This window comes from Dreissena polymorpha, chromosome 4 (genome assembly GCF_020536995.1).
Source record: "Dreissena polymorpha isolate Duluth1 chromosome 4, UMN_Dpol_1.0, whole genome shotgun sequence".
NCBI lineage: Eukaryota > Metazoa > Mollusca > Bivalvia > Myida > Dreissenidae > Dreissena > Dreissena polymorpha.
This window is the reverse complement of record NC_068358.1, coordinates 709082-727929: the sequence shown is the minus strand read 5'-3', so window position 1 is coordinate 727929 and position 18848 is coordinate 709082. Positions and strand designations below refer to the sequence as shown.

At 36.6% G+C, this 18848-nt stretch overlaps 1 protein-coding gene across 1 annotated transcript; it reads right to left on the bottom strand.

Moving 5' to 3' along the window:
• Window positions 1–11985: 11985 nt before the first annotated feature.
• LOC127876750 (leucine-rich repeat-containing protein 74B-like) lies at window positions 11986–18835 on the bottom strand. The gene is made up of 5 exons (XM_052422183.1): window positions 18805–18835; window positions 18049–18134; window positions 12513–12707; window positions 12056–12151; window positions 11986–11997 (listed from the first exon to the last, which is right to left on the bottom strand). Exons 1-5 carry the CDS (start codon window positions 18833–18835, stop codon window positions 11986–11988), a joined length of 420 nt encoding a protein of 139 aa, XP_052278143.1.
• Between the last annotated feature and the right edge of the window lie 13 nt (window positions 18836–18848).

The window sequence follows — 18848 nt, the reverse complement described above, 5'->3', positions numbered from 1 at the left end:
ATAAAAACATATTTCATCACTTATTAGTTCAAAACTCGGATTCATTGGCTTTATACAAATGGACAACTTGGGGCGAAGGTTTTCATGTGGAATAAACTCACAACTATCAATCAAGAAAGAAACACGTTCTCTGATTATTTGTCAAATATTCTTTGAACAATTTCGCCAATGAAGCACTGAAATAGATATTGAAGCAACACACGTTAGAAATGATAAAGATGATTTTTTTAATTCAAGCAAAGCATGCTTTGTTTTTATAAATGGCCATAAATATCAATACGAACGGAAATATCATCAAAGCGATATTTTGAAACAAAAAGCTTCGGTAGATGCGTCTCGAAGTATAAAAAACGATATTGTGAAATCAGACGACAATCCAGTAAAATCCCTTGTTATCTTGAATATGCTTCAATGCTCGTGTGCACGCAGCAATACGAAAAAGCCGAGCAACTGTTGAAAGAGGTATACATAACGACTGATATGGTCGAAATCTCCCCATTCCATGTAGATTTTGAAAGTTCGAAAGTCGTATTAAATTAACAAATTCGAATTCACCATCATATATCGTTTGCGAAAGATGTTGACACCTGTATCATTTTCAAGAGAAGAGTCACACTGCTTACCAAATCATGTGGTGTATGAAATGTACAGGAGGCACAAAAAGTCCGAATATGGGAAAATGTTAAATAAACGGTGGAAAGACACCGCAGTGATAAACGCCCGGCCGTTTTTATATTACCTTCAATACCTATCATCAAGAAATACACATTGCACACCATGTACTCAAACATCATTCACGGAAAACATACTTGCAAAACAAAACAAAACAAACAAAATATTTTACAAACTACAAATTAAACACCCTGCAGAAAACTCCAAGATTCAAAATAAATGGCAAAGCCTTCTTCGAGAACAAGAATTTAATTGGAAACAAATATTTATCATGCCATATAAAACAACTATTGATAGCACACTGAGAAATTTTCAATATAAATATGTCCATAGAATCATAGCTACAAATAAATACCTTTTTAAGTGCAACCTATCCAACACAAATTTATGTGATATATGCAGCGAACACATTGAAACAATAGAACACCTTTTCTGGGAGTGCAAACATATTCAAATTCTATGGAACCGGTTAACAACATTTCTAGAGAACCAACAATTAAAATTAAAACTGTCTCTCTTAAATATCAGTTTCGGTGTGAATAATTTTAAAATACCGGAAATTAATAACACTGTGAACCACATTATCATATTAATGAAATATTTTATATTTAGCTTCAAATACAAAAAACAAATACCTACTTTCAACTGTTTTATAAACTATTTAAAACTAAAGATCCAAAATGAAAAAGAAATAGCCCTCAACAACGATAAACTTCATATTTTTGAACAAAAATGGAAACGCATAAACTTTCATAACCAAGTCCAGCTGTCTTCTACCTAACTCTGGGCAACTCATCTATGGGATTGAGTATTACATTTAAAAATAACAGCATACACCACATGCAACCAAACCAAAAAAAACAACAGTATATCATAGCATATCATGTGTAATATGTGTTTGACATTTTTACTGTTGTATAATACCACTTTTGTTCTTGCTTATGCACATATTTACATTGTATGTTTTCTATTGAATAAAAAAAAGAAAAGAAATACACATACAAAACAGGTGCATGCCCGTAATATGGAGAAGTATTTGACGGATAAATTAGATGGTACAGACAATTTTGACAGTCATATAGAAACTACTCTTAACATACTCGGACACATTCGTGAATTAGAGAATAATATTGATATAACCCAGGTGTAACAGTTGCACTTACCTGTTCAATTGACTTCCTCTTAAGAAGTTCATTCTATTTTGGTGACATTATGTGACTATATAAAACAATTGACAAATGTACACAACTGAGTCTTTATAATCTGAACATCACCAGAACTTTTATCTAGCAGTGAGCCATCCATTTAAATACTTTGTATTTTTCATTGTTTTTCTAAATAAGGCGCCATTTTGTCTCATTGTTATGACATTTGGTAAATGACGTCATGTACCGTTCTAATTTCGTGGTCATTATTTTGGTCAGTCACGTCACTGACCAATTTTGTCACTGGTGCCCAGAATTCGGGTCATTAATGACCAGAATCTTGATCATTGTCCAGAATCTTGATCACTGACCAATTTTGGTCATCAGTATTGAACAATAAGTCAAAACAGTAGAGAGTGGAGCAAAAGTCAAGATCTAGAATAGACGTAATTTTTGTCGAGAGACAGTCATTCATTTTTCTAAGTAATTACCTTTAAGTCATAATCACATACGTTTGATAGTAATAATCCATTGATATGAAGATTGTTTACATTAAGTAACACTGCTTTTGGAAACGTTTTTAACACTTTTATTGCGTTATTTACATTAATTCTGAAAGAACGCAGAACTGTCTGATTGTGCGTCACATATGTAAATCCGTGTAAACACTACCCTAGTATAATTATCGGGAAGCTGGCGGTAAGGAATAACTTACATTGTGTCACTCTCTAACGTGTTGTTTATTGCGATTATTGTCTTCGCACGAATAAATTATTGTTTGGACGTTTATTTTCCACTTTTGCCATATTTCAAAACGGATGGAACAAGCGAAACACTATATTAACAGCTATTTGAAATCTATAAGAAATCAAGTATTTAAAACGGTACACCTCAAAGCAGAGGTACGTAACATTTTGGTGGTACAGCGGTGGGATTGAAGTTTTAAACTCAATCCAGCGATATGAATCCGACGCTTATTTATGTTTAAAGTGAAAATTGTTTGTTTTTATAACGCTACCATTTGACACATACAATATTCACTGTTTTGGGTCAAACATCGGACCTGTTGTTACGCGCGTTCACACGAATGTAGGCAAACGAATTCGATGTACGAATATATTGATCGGAAAATCCTTTCTTACACGATTTAAAAAATGCGTTTTTTAAATAAACGTGATAGTAATTGCAAGACACAACGTGCAAACAGTGGTTTGAAAAGTTTTACTTCGTGCAATAATTTATTACAATCGTATAAGTGAAATATGAGTAGCCCGAGGGCGATAGACAGTGAGGTAACCTTCCGTGACGGAAGTTGTTCGTCGGATCGTGGCGACGAAGACACACCTGAGTCGGACGCGGAGGTCGCGTACGGAAGTCAACATGTACCCGACGACGGGGTTAGCGCGCTCGGGAACAAATGTCGAATATGGCTTCCGTTTTGCGTGATTTCGTAGTTTAGTTGAAGCAGCTGAAGGAAGCAGGGCGGGGTACCACATCATCGACCGCTAACAACGAGAACAACAACACATTTGTTGCGATGGTACACAGGCGTGTGGGTGATCTGGACTATGATCTTCGAAGTGCGGGTGATGGGGAGATGATTCTAGAGTTGGTAACAGAGTGCCCAACGTGAGGGAACCGCAAGCGCCGCGGTTTCTTAACAACGGCTTTGTGTCTGACCGTAATTACGAACGGCAAACTGACAATGGACAGCCGCATTCGCAACCTGGAGTTTCAAATATGAGTACCAGGCTCCTGTCTACATGGATGGTCATCGTCCAAATCAGCAGCGAAGACTTCCACCTGTTAAGATGGCATCATTTAGTGGAAAAGAGGACTGGGTGACTTGGATATCGCAGTTTGAAGCGATTGCAAAAAGGAACAATTGGAGCCAAGATGAAATGCTGGACCAGTTGCTACCCAGACTCGAAGGTTTAGCAGCCCAGTTTGCATTCTCGCAACTATCCCCAAATTTGCTAAATGACTATCAATCTTTAGTGGAAGAACTCAACAGCCGTTTCCGTGTCATCGAAACGCCGCGCTCTTTTGCGTCAAAGTTCAGCCGAAGGTCGCAACGACACGGCGAGACTCTCGAAGAGTATGCAGCGGAGTTGAAGCAACTCTATGACAAGGCTCATGGCTGGAGAGATCGACGCACTATGGACGATGATCTAGTACGAAGATTCCTAGATGGATTGAGTGACGATGATGTTAAATTCGAGGTAGAATTAAATAAAAAAAACGCGAAATATTGATGAGGCGGTATATTTTGCCGTGAACCTGATAGACATCTGGGGCTCAAACAGAGCTGAAAGGCGATACCGTTATAATGCCAGGAGAACTGAACACGACGACTATGATGGTACCGTTCCAGACAAGGACGATAAGGCTTTCGCAATTAGAGGGGCAGATGCAAAGACAACTTCTTCGAGAGTAAAAAACGAAGTTGAGAGCAAGAGCAAAGCATCTACGATACAAGAGCTATTGGCGAGAATAGAAAAAGTATAGGCAGATCGAAACTCACCTCAAAAGAGAAACCTCAAGAAAGATGTGACTTGCTTAAGATGCCAACAGAAAGGATACTATGCGAGGGAATGTCCCAATCAGGAGCAAAAGAACGCTTTTAACAAAGCAGTTAATGAAAATGAGAAGCCTTTAAACGGAAAGGGACCAGCCCTTACGGCCAAAGGGAGGTCCATGTAAATGATATAAAATTGGAGGGCCATAATGAAACCACGACAGCGACAGAGCCGGTGAGCAGGTTAACGACACGGACTATAAGGATGGCCTGTACATAGAGGGTACAGTTGAATATACCCCTGTCGTTTTTACAACTGACACTGGTGCCTCGAAAACGATTGTATCTTCGAGGGTCTTCAATCTGGTTAGTGAGAAGCCAAAGTTAACTGGTGCCATAGGTTTGCGGGGAGCTGGGGGTATGCCCATTAAAGTGATGGGTCGAGGAACCTTCAGATTGCAACTTGGACCAGTTGAGAGGCTTCAAGAAGCTATAGTAGCCGACATAGAAGATGACGTGCTGTTGGGCTATGATGTGTTGGGGAACGCTGAGAGTCCAGCAGATATTATTTTGAGTCGCGGTATTATTTCTGTAGAAGGCCAAGAAATACCTTGTAAACAGAAAAGGCTGAGGCAAATGCGAAAAGTAACAGTTGCAGAAGAAGCATCAGTGCCAGAGGATTGTGAAGCAGTGATAGAAGTGTATGTTAAAGAAGAAGGTGCAGAAATAACACGTGCAGAGTGTATTGGAAGGGTAGCCAGCGTATTTTCTGAAAATGATATCGAATACGATACGAAGGATCTGAGCATAAAAATAATTAATATAAGGCAGGAGCATGAAGGTCGTGTGTCTGATAAAGTGGAAGCATTTAAAAATGCCATCAACGAAAACGATGCCGCCTCACTTAAGCAAATATATCGTCTGGCGCTTTCAACCCATTCCAATGTAGAACGAAATGATGGAGAGGTCATTAATAAGAAATGTGTGTGCAAGAAAAGAACTTCGCCTTGGGTCAGTAGGCTAGTGCGAGCAAAGAAGAAATCCATCAAAAGTGGCGACTATCGAACACCACTAATGCCTCGCAAAACAAATGAACATAGGAACTGTTCTTGCCATGATGTTAAGATGAACATTCAAAGGAACCATAGTGGACTGGTATCTCAGTTGGTACTAAATATCAATCAGAAATGTGACCGTGATAAAGGATGCTCTGGGCAAGGACAGACGACAAATGTCAGGCAATGGAAGCCACTTCAGGCCCATGGTATCAGACGATCCACTCCACGCAAGATGTCGTTTGGGGCATTCACCAGAGGTATCTGACGATCCACTCATCGCAGGATTTCGGATAGGCAGTTCCACCTGAGGTATCAGACGATCCACTCCACGCAGGATGTCATTTGGGCCATTCCACCAGAGGTGTCAGACGATCCACTCCACACCGGATGTCCGGCGAATCGATCCACCACAGACATTGGACATTAATTTCCTGTTCTGGAAATCAAATAAAATAATACGTTAGTAATTAAAAACGGTGCAGACGTTTCATATTATTAACTGTTAAATAATTTTGCTGATGTGAAAACATTAAATTGTAAAGTTATAAAGAACAGATACATACAATGAAAAGATTTTATAATTAATTGTCATGATATGAACAATTACATACTTTAGGAACAGTTCGTACAGTGAACAGTTATACACGAGGCTAGTAGATAAATAGATTGAACGGTTTTTGATGTTTATTTTCAATGCAGTTAAGTACCCTGTCTATTTTTAATAATGAGCTGTACGTGATGAATTAAGTTAAGTGTAAGGCAGCAGGAGCTTTTCCTTATTAAGAGGGGGGGTAATGATACACCCCAGGTGTAACAGTTGCACTTACCTGTTCAATTGACTTCCTCTTATGTTGTTCATTCTATTCTGGTGACATTATGTGACTATATAAAACATTGACAAATGTACACAACTGAGTCTATATAATCTGAACATCACCAGAACTTTTATCTAGCAGTGAGCCATCCATTTGAATACTTTGTAATTTTCATTGTTTTTCTAAATAAGGCGCCATTTGTCTCATTGTTATGACATTTGGTAAATGACGTCATGTACCGTTCTAATTTCGTGGTCATTATTTTTGGTCAGTCACGTCACTGACCAATTTTGGTCACTGGTGCCCAGAATTCGGGTCATTAATGACCAGAATCTTGATCATTGCCCAGAATCTTGGTCATTGACCAATTTTGGTCATCAGTATTGAACAATAAGTCAAAACAGTAGAGAGTGGAGCAAAAGTCAAGATCTAGAGTAGACGTAATTTTTGTCGAGAGACAGTCATTCATTTTTCTAAGTAAATACCTTTAAGTCATAATCACATACGTTTAATAGTAATAATCCATTGATATGAAGATTGTTTACATTAAGTAACACTGCTTTTCGAAACGTTTTTTACACTTTAATTGCATTATTTTCATAAATTCTGAAAGAACGCAGAACTGTCTGATTGTGCGTCACATGTGTAAATCCCTGTAAACACTACCCTAGTATAATTACGGGGAAGCTGGCGGTTAGGAATAACTTACATTGTGTCATTCCCTAACGTGTTGTTTATTGCGATTATTGTCTTCGCACGAATAAATTATTGTTTGGGCGTTTATTTTCGACTTGTGTCATATTTCAAATATTGATGGAACAAGCGTAACACTATTTTAACAGCTATTTGAAATCTATAAGAAATCAAGTATTTAAAACGGTATACCTCAAAGCAGAGGTACGTACGTGTCATGATTATGCATCAATATTTGGTTTTATTGTTAACGTTTAAAGCTTAGGCGTAAAATATATTAAACATCTTTTAATGTTGATATATCAGTTTGAATCATGTTTAAGAAGATTTGTTAAATTGCCTGAGCAATAATATCTTTCATGAAATCATAGCATTTACAAACAAATATTATACCTGCAATTTTGATTTAAGATGTATATGACAGTGAATGTCTTCAAGCCACCGTACACAGTATTCAGTATATAAAATAATAATAAGTGTATTTTCAAAATTTATAAAAATGTTTAAAGTGTGTATCATGGCTTGACTTAACGAAAAAAAAATGCGATTTTAATTGAACATTTTGAGAATGCGACTCTAACTTAAAATTCCTTCATGTCATATCTTTCAATACATATTTATACACAGAATTATTTTTGGTAAAGTGCAGTAGCATAACAATTATTGCTTTCAAGTTCTTTTTAATTATTAATATACTTTGAAATTATAAACTGAGCTCCACCATTAACATTCGTTAATTTTAGCAAAGATTGTTGGAGGGTTTTGCCGCAAGTTAAACCATTCCATATTGTCGGAAAGGCTATCGTCCCATACAGGGCGGTGAACTTTATGGATTGAAGGATGACCATCGACTGCTGGCAGGGGATGGGGTCAAGGCACGTTATTGGGGAAAGGTAGTTTTGGGACTCTTCCACCTGAAACGACATAATATAAACACTCTGAAATAATTCATACTCCAGATATAACTGAAACCTTTATCGATGGCACACGAAATGAATACAAATCAATGATTTTGCCTGATGTAATTTCAAAAGCGGTGAACCATGTCGTGTGAATTAAGCTGGTGTTTTTGTTAATGATAACGGTCATGAAAATACGACTACAAATATACGTTATGATGTTAAAAATTAAAATTAGTAAACGTATAATTGACAAAAAGGAAACGCCATGAAACAAAACCTTTCATACTGGAAATGTCAAGATATAGTTGATCTTCGGTTCTAAAAACCAGTCTTGCCGGTAAGTTATGATAAAAAAGATGTCTCTATCCACGGGGTTTAAGGATTGTTGGGCGTAAAGGGCAATCTCAATAAGAACAACACGATGTAAACCTAATAAATACTATTGTGTCCATTACACACCGATTTGAACTAGTTTATTCAGAATTGTCGTATTGTGCCAGTAGCAAGATTTATAATGGCTGCATGAGCCTATCGTATGATATACATATTTCATTTTATTTATTTCCGGTGCAATATTGGGACACATAGTGTGTTACCTGAAAGCAAATCAAGCATATCAGCATATAATATAACATAATATTTGACAATGTTGCAATATTGTGGCACATAGTGTGTTACCTGAAAGCAAATCAAACAAATCAGCATATAATATAACATAATATTTGACAATGTTGCAATATTGTGGCACATAGTGCGTTACCTTAAAGCTAATCAAGCAAATCAGCATATAAAATAACATAGTATTTGACAATGTTGTGCAATGTCTCTCAAAACATCATACACTTGGACCTATACCTCAACGTCACGTTATATTCTAAGTACAATTTATAATACAACCAGTAATTTACTTTCAATCTTGACGTTAGTTGCTGAATATGTGCCTGACGGAATGTTCTAGAGTATCGACTGTAGTGAGTATCGTCCTCTATCGACTTCCGGGCGAGATCTCGAGAAAGTTTCTTGATCTTCTTGTCGCCAATCAAAAACTCGCTGAAATACAAGAACATTAATATTTATGCACTTATATAGGATTTTATGTATTGAAATAAGAATTGAAAGAGCCAATTTACTTAAACACGCATCCAGGTTAAGCAAGTATATTGAATGAGTTCAAAACTGGGTCAATGGGGTGAAAAGCTAAGGCCCCTTTTGCGTTAATGCAAAGTTGAGCTAGAATGACAATTGAAGTTGCAGAATAAAAAAAATCAGCAGCTCTTAAGTGATTTTATATTTGCATTCAAAACTGAACACAAACTTTTACATCTTGTTAACATACATTTATTCAAAAGTCATTTATGCCTAACTAATGACTATCATTTACAGATGAAATATCTGCAAAATTAGTACACGTACGTAAACAATAGAATATAAAGGTGGAAACACATTTATAACCAAGTAGATCCACTTAATACCAACGGTAATAACTCAATATACCTACCACAGACAGCCGAACCCCTGTTATTGTAAAATTTCACATACCCGAGGTCTATCTTACAGCCCAACCCCTGTTATTGTAGAATATCACATACCCGAGGTCTATCTTTCCGTCTTTGTCAACGTCCATGAATGTCATAATCCTGTTCACGACGAAACGAGCCACTGGTATACCGGATTCCTGTAAAGGTCCCATCAATTCTAGTTTAAAACTTCAACTAATAGCTACTGTACGTTTTCGATATTTACTAATACGTATATAATAGATCTGACAATAAAATAATACCCGTTTAAAAACTGACCTTGAAGAGCAACGCAATCTCGTCTGGAGTGAGTCCCTCGTTGTGGTCCTTGTTGATCTTGTGGAAAAAGTCCTGCGCGCGATTCCGCTCCTTCAATAGGTATAGCAGGCGCAGAGGTTCGATGTTGTACGTACTGCGTAACTCTATCTGCGAACATCCATGTATTCATTGAACCAGAAAAGAGATCCCTATTACACCTACTGTGCATCTCAATCTGCAAACATACCGGCATTCATGAATAAAGAAAAAGGGTCACGTCAAGTTAACACTTAATCGAATTCCCATAGTGTCCCATTATAAAACGGCCAACTTTCAAGTCATTTTCGTGTGTGTGTTTTATTCAAATTGGGAAAGTCCACTATCAATATAAAAATCGAGTTTATCTTTTTTCGGCATGGGAATAAAAAATGCAACTTTTATGAAAATTAAATCGCTCAAATGCAGGCACCATCAGAAGACAGTGTTATGGCAGTGGCATTTCGACAAAAGCACAGTTCTTCAATAAACACACCAGAAACGTTCATCTTTTAACAAAATCCATGCACCAAACTTACACAGACACACGTGGGAAACAAGAAATATCTCTAAAGGCATGTATGCGATTGATAAATGGCTTTAAAACCTGCAGTGGAAAGGGACTCATTAGACATAGGCACTTCTGTCTGATTGACTACGGATGGATACACAATGATTTAGTGGAATGTTACGTTTAATGACACTCAACATTTTGAGATCATGGAAAATAAGACTGCAACAGCATCATTAAAACTCTATGTAAACCACACACACAAAATTGCAAGTCGACCAGAAGAAATGCATCCAAAGTGCATTTGAGTATATCACGTGATAAGCGATTGGCCTTTCGTTTTCTGTAGTTGGATTTTATAGGCAGCTCGAGATAAAATTCGCTTAGTGTAAATCTATTTATTTATTTTGGCAAATACAATGTACATCAATCATGCACAATACTATCATTTTTAGAAAAGAATTTGAAAGAAAAGTTTCTCTCCATTACATTGGTATTGACGTAGTAAATGGGTGTGCTTTAAGACGTGTTTACATTGAATATGCCAGAAGTAAGAATAAAATTCGCTTGTAAATCAATGAAAGAATAATATATTCACGGCTCATTAAGACGTGTTTTTTACTACCTTTGTCACTTTAAATCTCATAGAAAACACATAGAATATTGAAATTAATTGATATTTTCTATGAACAAATTGCATTTTATAAAATAACACAGCTATATCGTGTTTTTCCTGAATGGCCTGAATTACGGAGGGTTACAAAATGATTTAGAAGAACGTGCCCTCAGTACTGCACATCTCGAGCTGCGATCATAATGTCAAGAAAGAGGCTCGATTTCGCACGTACCACGCATGTCGATCTGTGACCAACAGGGAAATTATTAACATATTTCCAGGGATTTCAATTAAAGCAGAACCCTGCTTTTTGATGCAAGCATTTTGCTATTCGTTCTCGTTGACTCCTCCATATTTTTTCCTTGCAACATTTTGATGCATAAGTTACCATTAAATTAACATAAAATGTAATTTGTATTACACAAAATGTTGTTTTTAGTTAGGCAAGATATGCTAAAAGTTATAAAAAGATATTTGTAGAGAAATCAACAAAATAAACTAAATAACTAAATTTCAGTTTTTTAACCCCTGAACAATTCATTTGACCCCTGAAAAGGTCATTTGACTCCTGGTTTTCAAAAACTATCGACGTCCCTGGTATTGCGCATTTTGGTCTTGCGGACATATATGCCGTAAGCGTCATTGTTGTTTAAACGAAATACCTTGATAAAGGTTTACACGTGATTGCATTTCTGACCTCTTTAAGCATGTCATTTCTGTTTCTGCATGAGACCGGAAGTGACGTTTCATACACCACGTGGAAATTGCGTTCCTGGCGCACTGCATCCAGCACTCCTTGGAAAGCCTTGTCCGCCACAATACACTGGGAACAAACAAAAATAAGTTCTATAGTTTGATAAATTAACCTACTTGCCGGTACTTATATTGTGACATTTATCTCGTGAAAATTATGCACGAGGCAACCAGAATATGAATATGTAGGACATTCAAATGTATAATAAATTATAGGTTACAAGTATCAAGTTTATTTTGTCGAGGTATGCATTGTTGTGAAACCAACGCAATTCTGTTTTACAAAAAAAATACATGTGATTTATACTATAATAGACAGTATGAATTATGTGGCGATGAAAACTGAAGAAACCACTATACAAACTTTGAGCAATAAATTTCCATACAAATTTGACATGTCTTAAACGGTTCGTCTGCCTCAATGTGTACGATAGGACTCGTAACATGTAAAGGTGCAATACATGAACCACGAAACCATGGGATATACACTTTCAGAACTTTGACTAGAACACGTGAATTGGCAACTTGACGGGAACGGATCCAAGTGACCAAATGCCGTACCTGCATGCTAAGTTGCTCCAGTGCCATGCTGGCGTTCTTCTGTATCCCTTCCAACAGCACAGTAGCGAACGACGGCGTGATGGGGTTCCGGTCCAACTGACAAATATGAAAGCATTTTATAGGATCATAATACATTTTTTAACGTAGTCTAATTTAGGCCTACTTTATATATTTTTTTACATATTATATACGACATAGTAATTACTTTTCCCGAACATCTCGATAATGACTGTTCTCTTTTTAACTCTCTATATTAGTACATAGGGTGTAAAATATATTTTTAATAATAAATGGAGAAAGCGGTTACGAGGACTACGAACGTTTATGCAATGCAAATCGATGAAATATTGACAATTATCGGGGAATCACTTCCCACTATCCCTCTTAATAGATTGACTAGGGACTACATATTTAAAGATATTTTTTTAATGTTATAAATACAGTTATAAACACTCACTATGAGCACTTTCAGTGTCTTGTTATTTAGCAGCCCCTTCATGAACTCGAGCAGTGCCGGTGGGTGGATGCGATTGCACGAGACATCGAGCTTCTCCAACGTCGTGTTGTGACGTAACACGTCGGAAAGGACAACGCTTCCCTCGAAAGCAAACCCGTTCCAACCGATGTTTAAATACTCAATGGATTTATTTTTCTGGAATGGGTATGGATTTAAAAGATCCAGATAAACTGTTATAAATGTTTTTACTGGGTACAAATATAATAAAACTAAACGAAAAGCTACTCTTGTTCTATGATGTATGGATATAGATTTAAATGTTTATGTATTTTCAATCTGATTTAACGTTGATTCTTTATCAATTAGTAATATAGTTAGTCTTATCATAGCAACAATGCGGACACTTTGTTGTTTATTTTAAAGGCCTAGCAAAGTTTCGGTTCCGGTTTACTGTGAATAACTAAGAAATAAAATGTTATTTTACAGCCGATATATCAGCGCACATGTTATTTGAAATTTACAGACGGACCGCACACGTCATAAATGTGTGGCTAGATAAATAAACGTTTTCTCTTCTATCATGAACGTTATACTGTTTCGGTAGAGTTGTCTCACAATGCAAGACACATGGCACTTACCGATAGGTTGTCATTAATTTCTTTCACTAAAAGTCGTTGTATATGATATCTTGAAAGCAATACTGTGTTATCAACATAAGGCGTTTTATAATATTACATTCCGTATTATATTACATTCCGTCTTCTCCTGACGATTTACTGACCAAGCACTTACCCTGAAAATCTTTGGACGGAATTTACCGGTAATGCGTACACTGTAATTGTAATTGGGCCAAAATGAACATGCAGAGAGTAGTCCGCATTTCCCTATACTGATCCGTGTTACATTATATACTACAAAGACGCGGTGATATTGCCAATGTTTTGGGGGATTATGCTCAAATACAGGCAATGAAATAAATGGAGTGTTTTTATTCGGGTCTGCTGGCGTTAGGTTAAGGTCATTTAAGGTGAAAAGCTTGGTTAAATAGCTAGGCCGACAAACATCACAAAACAAAATGATTGAGAGAATGAAGAAAACCGAAAGTCAGTTCATCAAAATTGTCCCAAGTTCAGAGTTACACTAAAAAAGCAATAAGACCAAGCAAGTTCGACATGAAAGAACGTAAAAAAAAAGACTAATGTGATCTATCATTTACACCTTGTCAGAATCAAATGAGGAATCCTCTGAGGATGGAAAATCTGATGATAGTGTAGTGGTGAATGAGCTATGTGGCTCAGTGAAAAGAAATGATACACCAACAGAAACAATTAGACTTGGTGAAAAAAGAAGCACAAGACCACGACTAGGGAAAGTTGTTTCTTGAAAGAAAGAAGAATTGAAATTCCTTCAGAGCAATCCTGTGCTTAAAGATAAATTCGGGTTACGCCTGACTATACATATATGCAGAGACTATTCAAAAATCAAAATGATAGAAGAGGTTGCTAAACGCCGTGTGTTTTATTAAACAATTGCTTTTAAGAAACTAAAAGAGGAACTACTTGTATACTTTACACCAAAACTATAACTCAAATCCTCTCTCAACAGCCTGTATTTCCCAACATAAATTCTCCAACAAGAGACAATAAGCTCGAAGCATACGATCGAGACCTAGAAATGACGTAAGAAATTGTTAGTCACCCCAAATTTACGATTCTAATACAAATCCTAGTCAGTCATCCACGTGACGTGACCCGGGACAAGACCCCCTTAGATGCCGACGTTAGATAACAAATAAGAAACAGTTAACAATTCATTAAGTTTAGTTTATTCTAATATTTTCAGTTCATTAGATGTAAAAACTTTTAGTTTAATTGACAGCAGTTCGTTTGTTTTAAGTTTTACCTTTACCTGTATAATGCGATTATTGAAAATGTATCTACAGTACAGCCAACGCGGCACAAACATAATCCGCGGCTACGCAATGGCCAGATTATTAGTACGCGGCGGCCGAATCGTGTGTTCATGCGGCGTATCGCCGTGGCACTCGGCATCGATCCGCGCAACGACGCCGAGTCTGTATTAACCTCGCGTACTTTCGCGGAGTAAATCCGCCGCATACGTACGCGGCGGATCGAGTGAAAAAATAATAGCAGTTATAATCCATAGAGGCAATAGTTTATAGTGATGGCGGTGCTTCAGATGTATGAAGTGATTCAAGCATTAACATTTAAAGTAACACCGAAATAATTCGAAGAGGTACTTGCTTACGCTATCTTACAAATAACACTGAAATATGTGGAAACAGCAATACTGATGTCACTGAAATTTTCATTAGCAATTTACCAATCCAATCTACCAACAGCGATAGCTTTTGAATTGAAAAGCATGAGGGGCTTACATGCCTTTACACAAATCCTGACGCTAACGGCAATTAATGGGTAGAATTTGAATCTTTAGTTTACATTCAGCAGACGGACATAGTAAAAACAAGACGATTGCCAAGCAATATAGGTCCCCTACCGGCTCCACCATTGTCAGATTTTTTTATTTGTTGCCATAGCAGCCATAATTTTTGACGTAGGAACAAAATAAAATGACGTGCATAATGTCTATATTGCCATATATCCATGTTTAAAGTTTTATGAAAAAATATTAATAACTTTTAAAGTTATCGCAGGATCCAGAAAAGTGTGACAGAAAGACTGACAGACTGACTGATAGACTGACTGACGGACAGAGCGCAAACAATAAGTCCCCTCCGGTTTCATCGGTAGGGGACAATTATGTCTTTAATAGTGCTTTTTTGCAAGCAGATGTTAAAATGTGCCAATTACATGTATAAGTAACTGGAGCAATTGACATACGATTAATGATCTGAAGATTGGTGAAGAGCAGATTCTTCAAATAATTGAACAATTAGGAAAGGCTTCAGGGCCGGATCTATTACATCCAAGAGTACTTAGAGTTACTAAACCCGCTATATTTACACCTTTGAAATATATTTTTTTAATCATGTCTAGATGGTGAAGTTGTCGATCATTGGACATGTTAAAGCTTTGTTTGAAACGGATCAAGCGAAGAGGTTTAAAATGATCGTCTTATAAGTTTGATTTGTATTACTCGCTAAATGATGGAAACTAATCAGAGGAAACTGTTTTAGCAATATGAATGATCAATATTAATTAGTTTCGTTTATATTCACTATGGTTTTCGTTCTATTCATTCATTTAAGACTTGGAAAAAATGGTTAAATGATGGAAAATGGTTTGATTGCATATATTTTAACTTAAGAAAAGCATTCGATACCGTGCCCCGTGCTAGATTGATCAAGAAGCTTACATCATATGTATGGATGGTAAATTGCTAAGCTAGCACACATTTTTACTAGAAAGCAGCGAGTTATTGTGAATAGGGATATGTCGAAATTAGTCAAAGTTACCAGTGACGTACCTCAAGGCAGTGTATTCGGGCAAACATATATATATCAATGATTTTGACAACATGAGCACAAGCCTTATCCGCATTTTGCTGATCACACAAAGTTATTCAGGTTAGCTGAAGTACCTTTAGACTATGAACACATCCACGGAAATACTTATATACTGTCCTAATTACCCATTAGCCAGAGTAAGCGAATGCCTATGGGCCCATGAGACCATGATATTTTATTTTACTTTCCTGGCTTAATCTAATGACTTAAAAAAGCCATTTATTTTATATCCATGTCATGTTCCGATAAAGACTTGACATTGTCTAACCAAGTGAAAAATATACTTATTTATTTTTTGCAAAACCTTACATGTATCGTTTTGATGGTGATTTTGTTTTCAAGATGTTATGATGGAGCTAAGGCTGGAGTAGAATATAAAAGCAGTGGCGTTCTAGAAGCCACTAGGCCGACTAGGGTCTCGGGCGTGGGCCCCAAAAGTTGCACTACCTATGGGCCCCACGTTGATTAATTCGGCACTGCTTGGAATATTATTTTCTACCGACTTAAGTGAGAATGTTAATAAATGTATTAACAAGGCAAGCAGTTTGATAAGGCTAGTGATATGAACGGTTCGACATATAAATATAAACTAATTTAAACAACTCTACAAGGCAATGATAAGACCACATCTGGAGTATGGAAACCTGGTATGGCATCGTAGATTTACCAAATATATAGCAAGTATAGAGCGAGTATAAAAGAGGTCAGCTAATCATGTCAATTTTGTTTAGCATTTACCGTACCCAAAACGATTCTAAGTTTTAAAGATCCCAAGATTGGCATATCGTCGTTTTCGTGGAAGCATGATTTAGGAGTATAAGCTGTTGCTTGACAAAGAAGATCTTGATCACGCAAAGAATTCTAGTTTGTTCTATCTTAATCCTAATACATCAAAAGGAAACTCACTTAAACTTAACAAAAAGACATTAAAATAGATGTGAGGAAACGCTTCCTCTCCCAAAGGGTATGCAAACCATGGAACCTTTTACCAGCGTCGACATTGATCACCTTTAAGAAAAGATTGGACATTTCCAAGGTAGATAAAATATACAATAATGCCCGATATAACGTGGGTTCCTGACCATGACGGTTGAGGGGGCGCTATAAGCAGCCAAGCTGGGGCCCTAACGATATGTACATATATATGTATGAAGCGTGTGTCCACTGAATCTGCTTGAATTTAGTTATTGTACGGAAGAGCTACATAGTGACGTAATTTTAGACAAGCACATACGACGTCATTATAACTTTCATAGAGCATTGAAACGAAGAAGAGTATTTTAAGTAAGATACTATATCAAGATTCTAGATCTGTTTACAGTAAAATCTACTGATAATGTTTTAGAAGCTATCAATAGATAATCAAGATCTTCTCAATATTGTATTTTGCAGAATATATTTCAGATCACTTAAAAACATAAAGGCCACAAAAAACACCGATAAAATGCAGAGAATTTCAATTCAATTCGTAGAACTTTAACAGAGACGATACTATATGTAATTTCAAACTTCCATAGGACACCTTTACTCTGACAAATGAATCTTGTTTCAGTTTCAGTTTTTTTTTCGAAAGTCAAATCAATGACTTTATAGCCACGCTATGACGTCATTTCACTACTGAATAGTAAAAAAGCGACATCTTAAAGTTTTGCAAAACAATGACATTATTTCACGACTTGTTCATGAACAAGAAGTAGGATCATGAATATTATGTTTTATTTTGCTTTCGAAGAAATATAAACTTGTGGGCTGGCATCGTGTAAATGAAAGAAGTTGTTATTATGGTGACTATGATAATGAAAGTGTACTGTTCGGCCACTATTTTAACAGCTCAGCCAATGCCGTCAAAATTGTGGAATTCGTTTTCGCCTGGAAGTTCCATTTGACCGTTCTTCTTAAAGATTGCGTAACGTCACTGCCTTTGTCCGACCTCTATGTGAACCCGTACTTATAAGAACGCATGTAAGTTGAGAAGCGATTCAACGTTTTTAAGCTTTAAAGTATGTATACCCGGTTTATGGTATACGAATGATATTGCAAACTTACATCGAGACCCTTAGCAAATCCAACTGCTCCCCGTTGCCGTAAGTGGTTCCAACTCAGGTCCAGCTCGGCGATACAGGTCTTACTTGCTACGACAAACAAATGCGCACGGAAACAATTTTAATTATAATTTATGAATAAAACATTAAATGTTAAGTAAGGGTTTTCAGTAAAGCAAAACACCGTGTTGTTTCCAATGCAGTAAATGGTCCTTTTGTTTCAGCAAGTTTTTTTTCTCAATATGGTGTATGCAGATTGATTGCATTAAAATACAATAACTTAAGAATCCATAACAATTTTAAAATACACAAAAATCGATGTATCAGGTACATTAAAATGGTGTTTGTGTTAATATTGTGTGACCATTTGTTAAGTTGAACCTTTTTCGAGCAATTTCTATTACAGTCACCGATTGGATTGCCGAACACTGTTCGAGCTTTTTCTATTACATTTATCTATTAAATTGTCCTATACTTTTCCGGCCATGCCTTAAAACACTCGAATAGAACGTTGCTAAACGAACGTTTAGCCCTCTACACATATAAATATGTCTATCAAATACTTTCCTGACCTGAGCATCGTCGGAACCCAGGTAAGCTCAAATCGTCTACGGTTCTTGATATGATGTAGTGGTAACATAATGTATACTGAGGTGTCCGACTATCGAAATGCTATTTGTTACAAAAATAGTGTGTATCCAAACGTCGTTCTATCCTAAGCATTATTATATACTAGATATACATCATTTATTTTATTCACCTATTGCTTTTCCAAAAGCTTTGCCTGCCATGTCGTGGAATTCG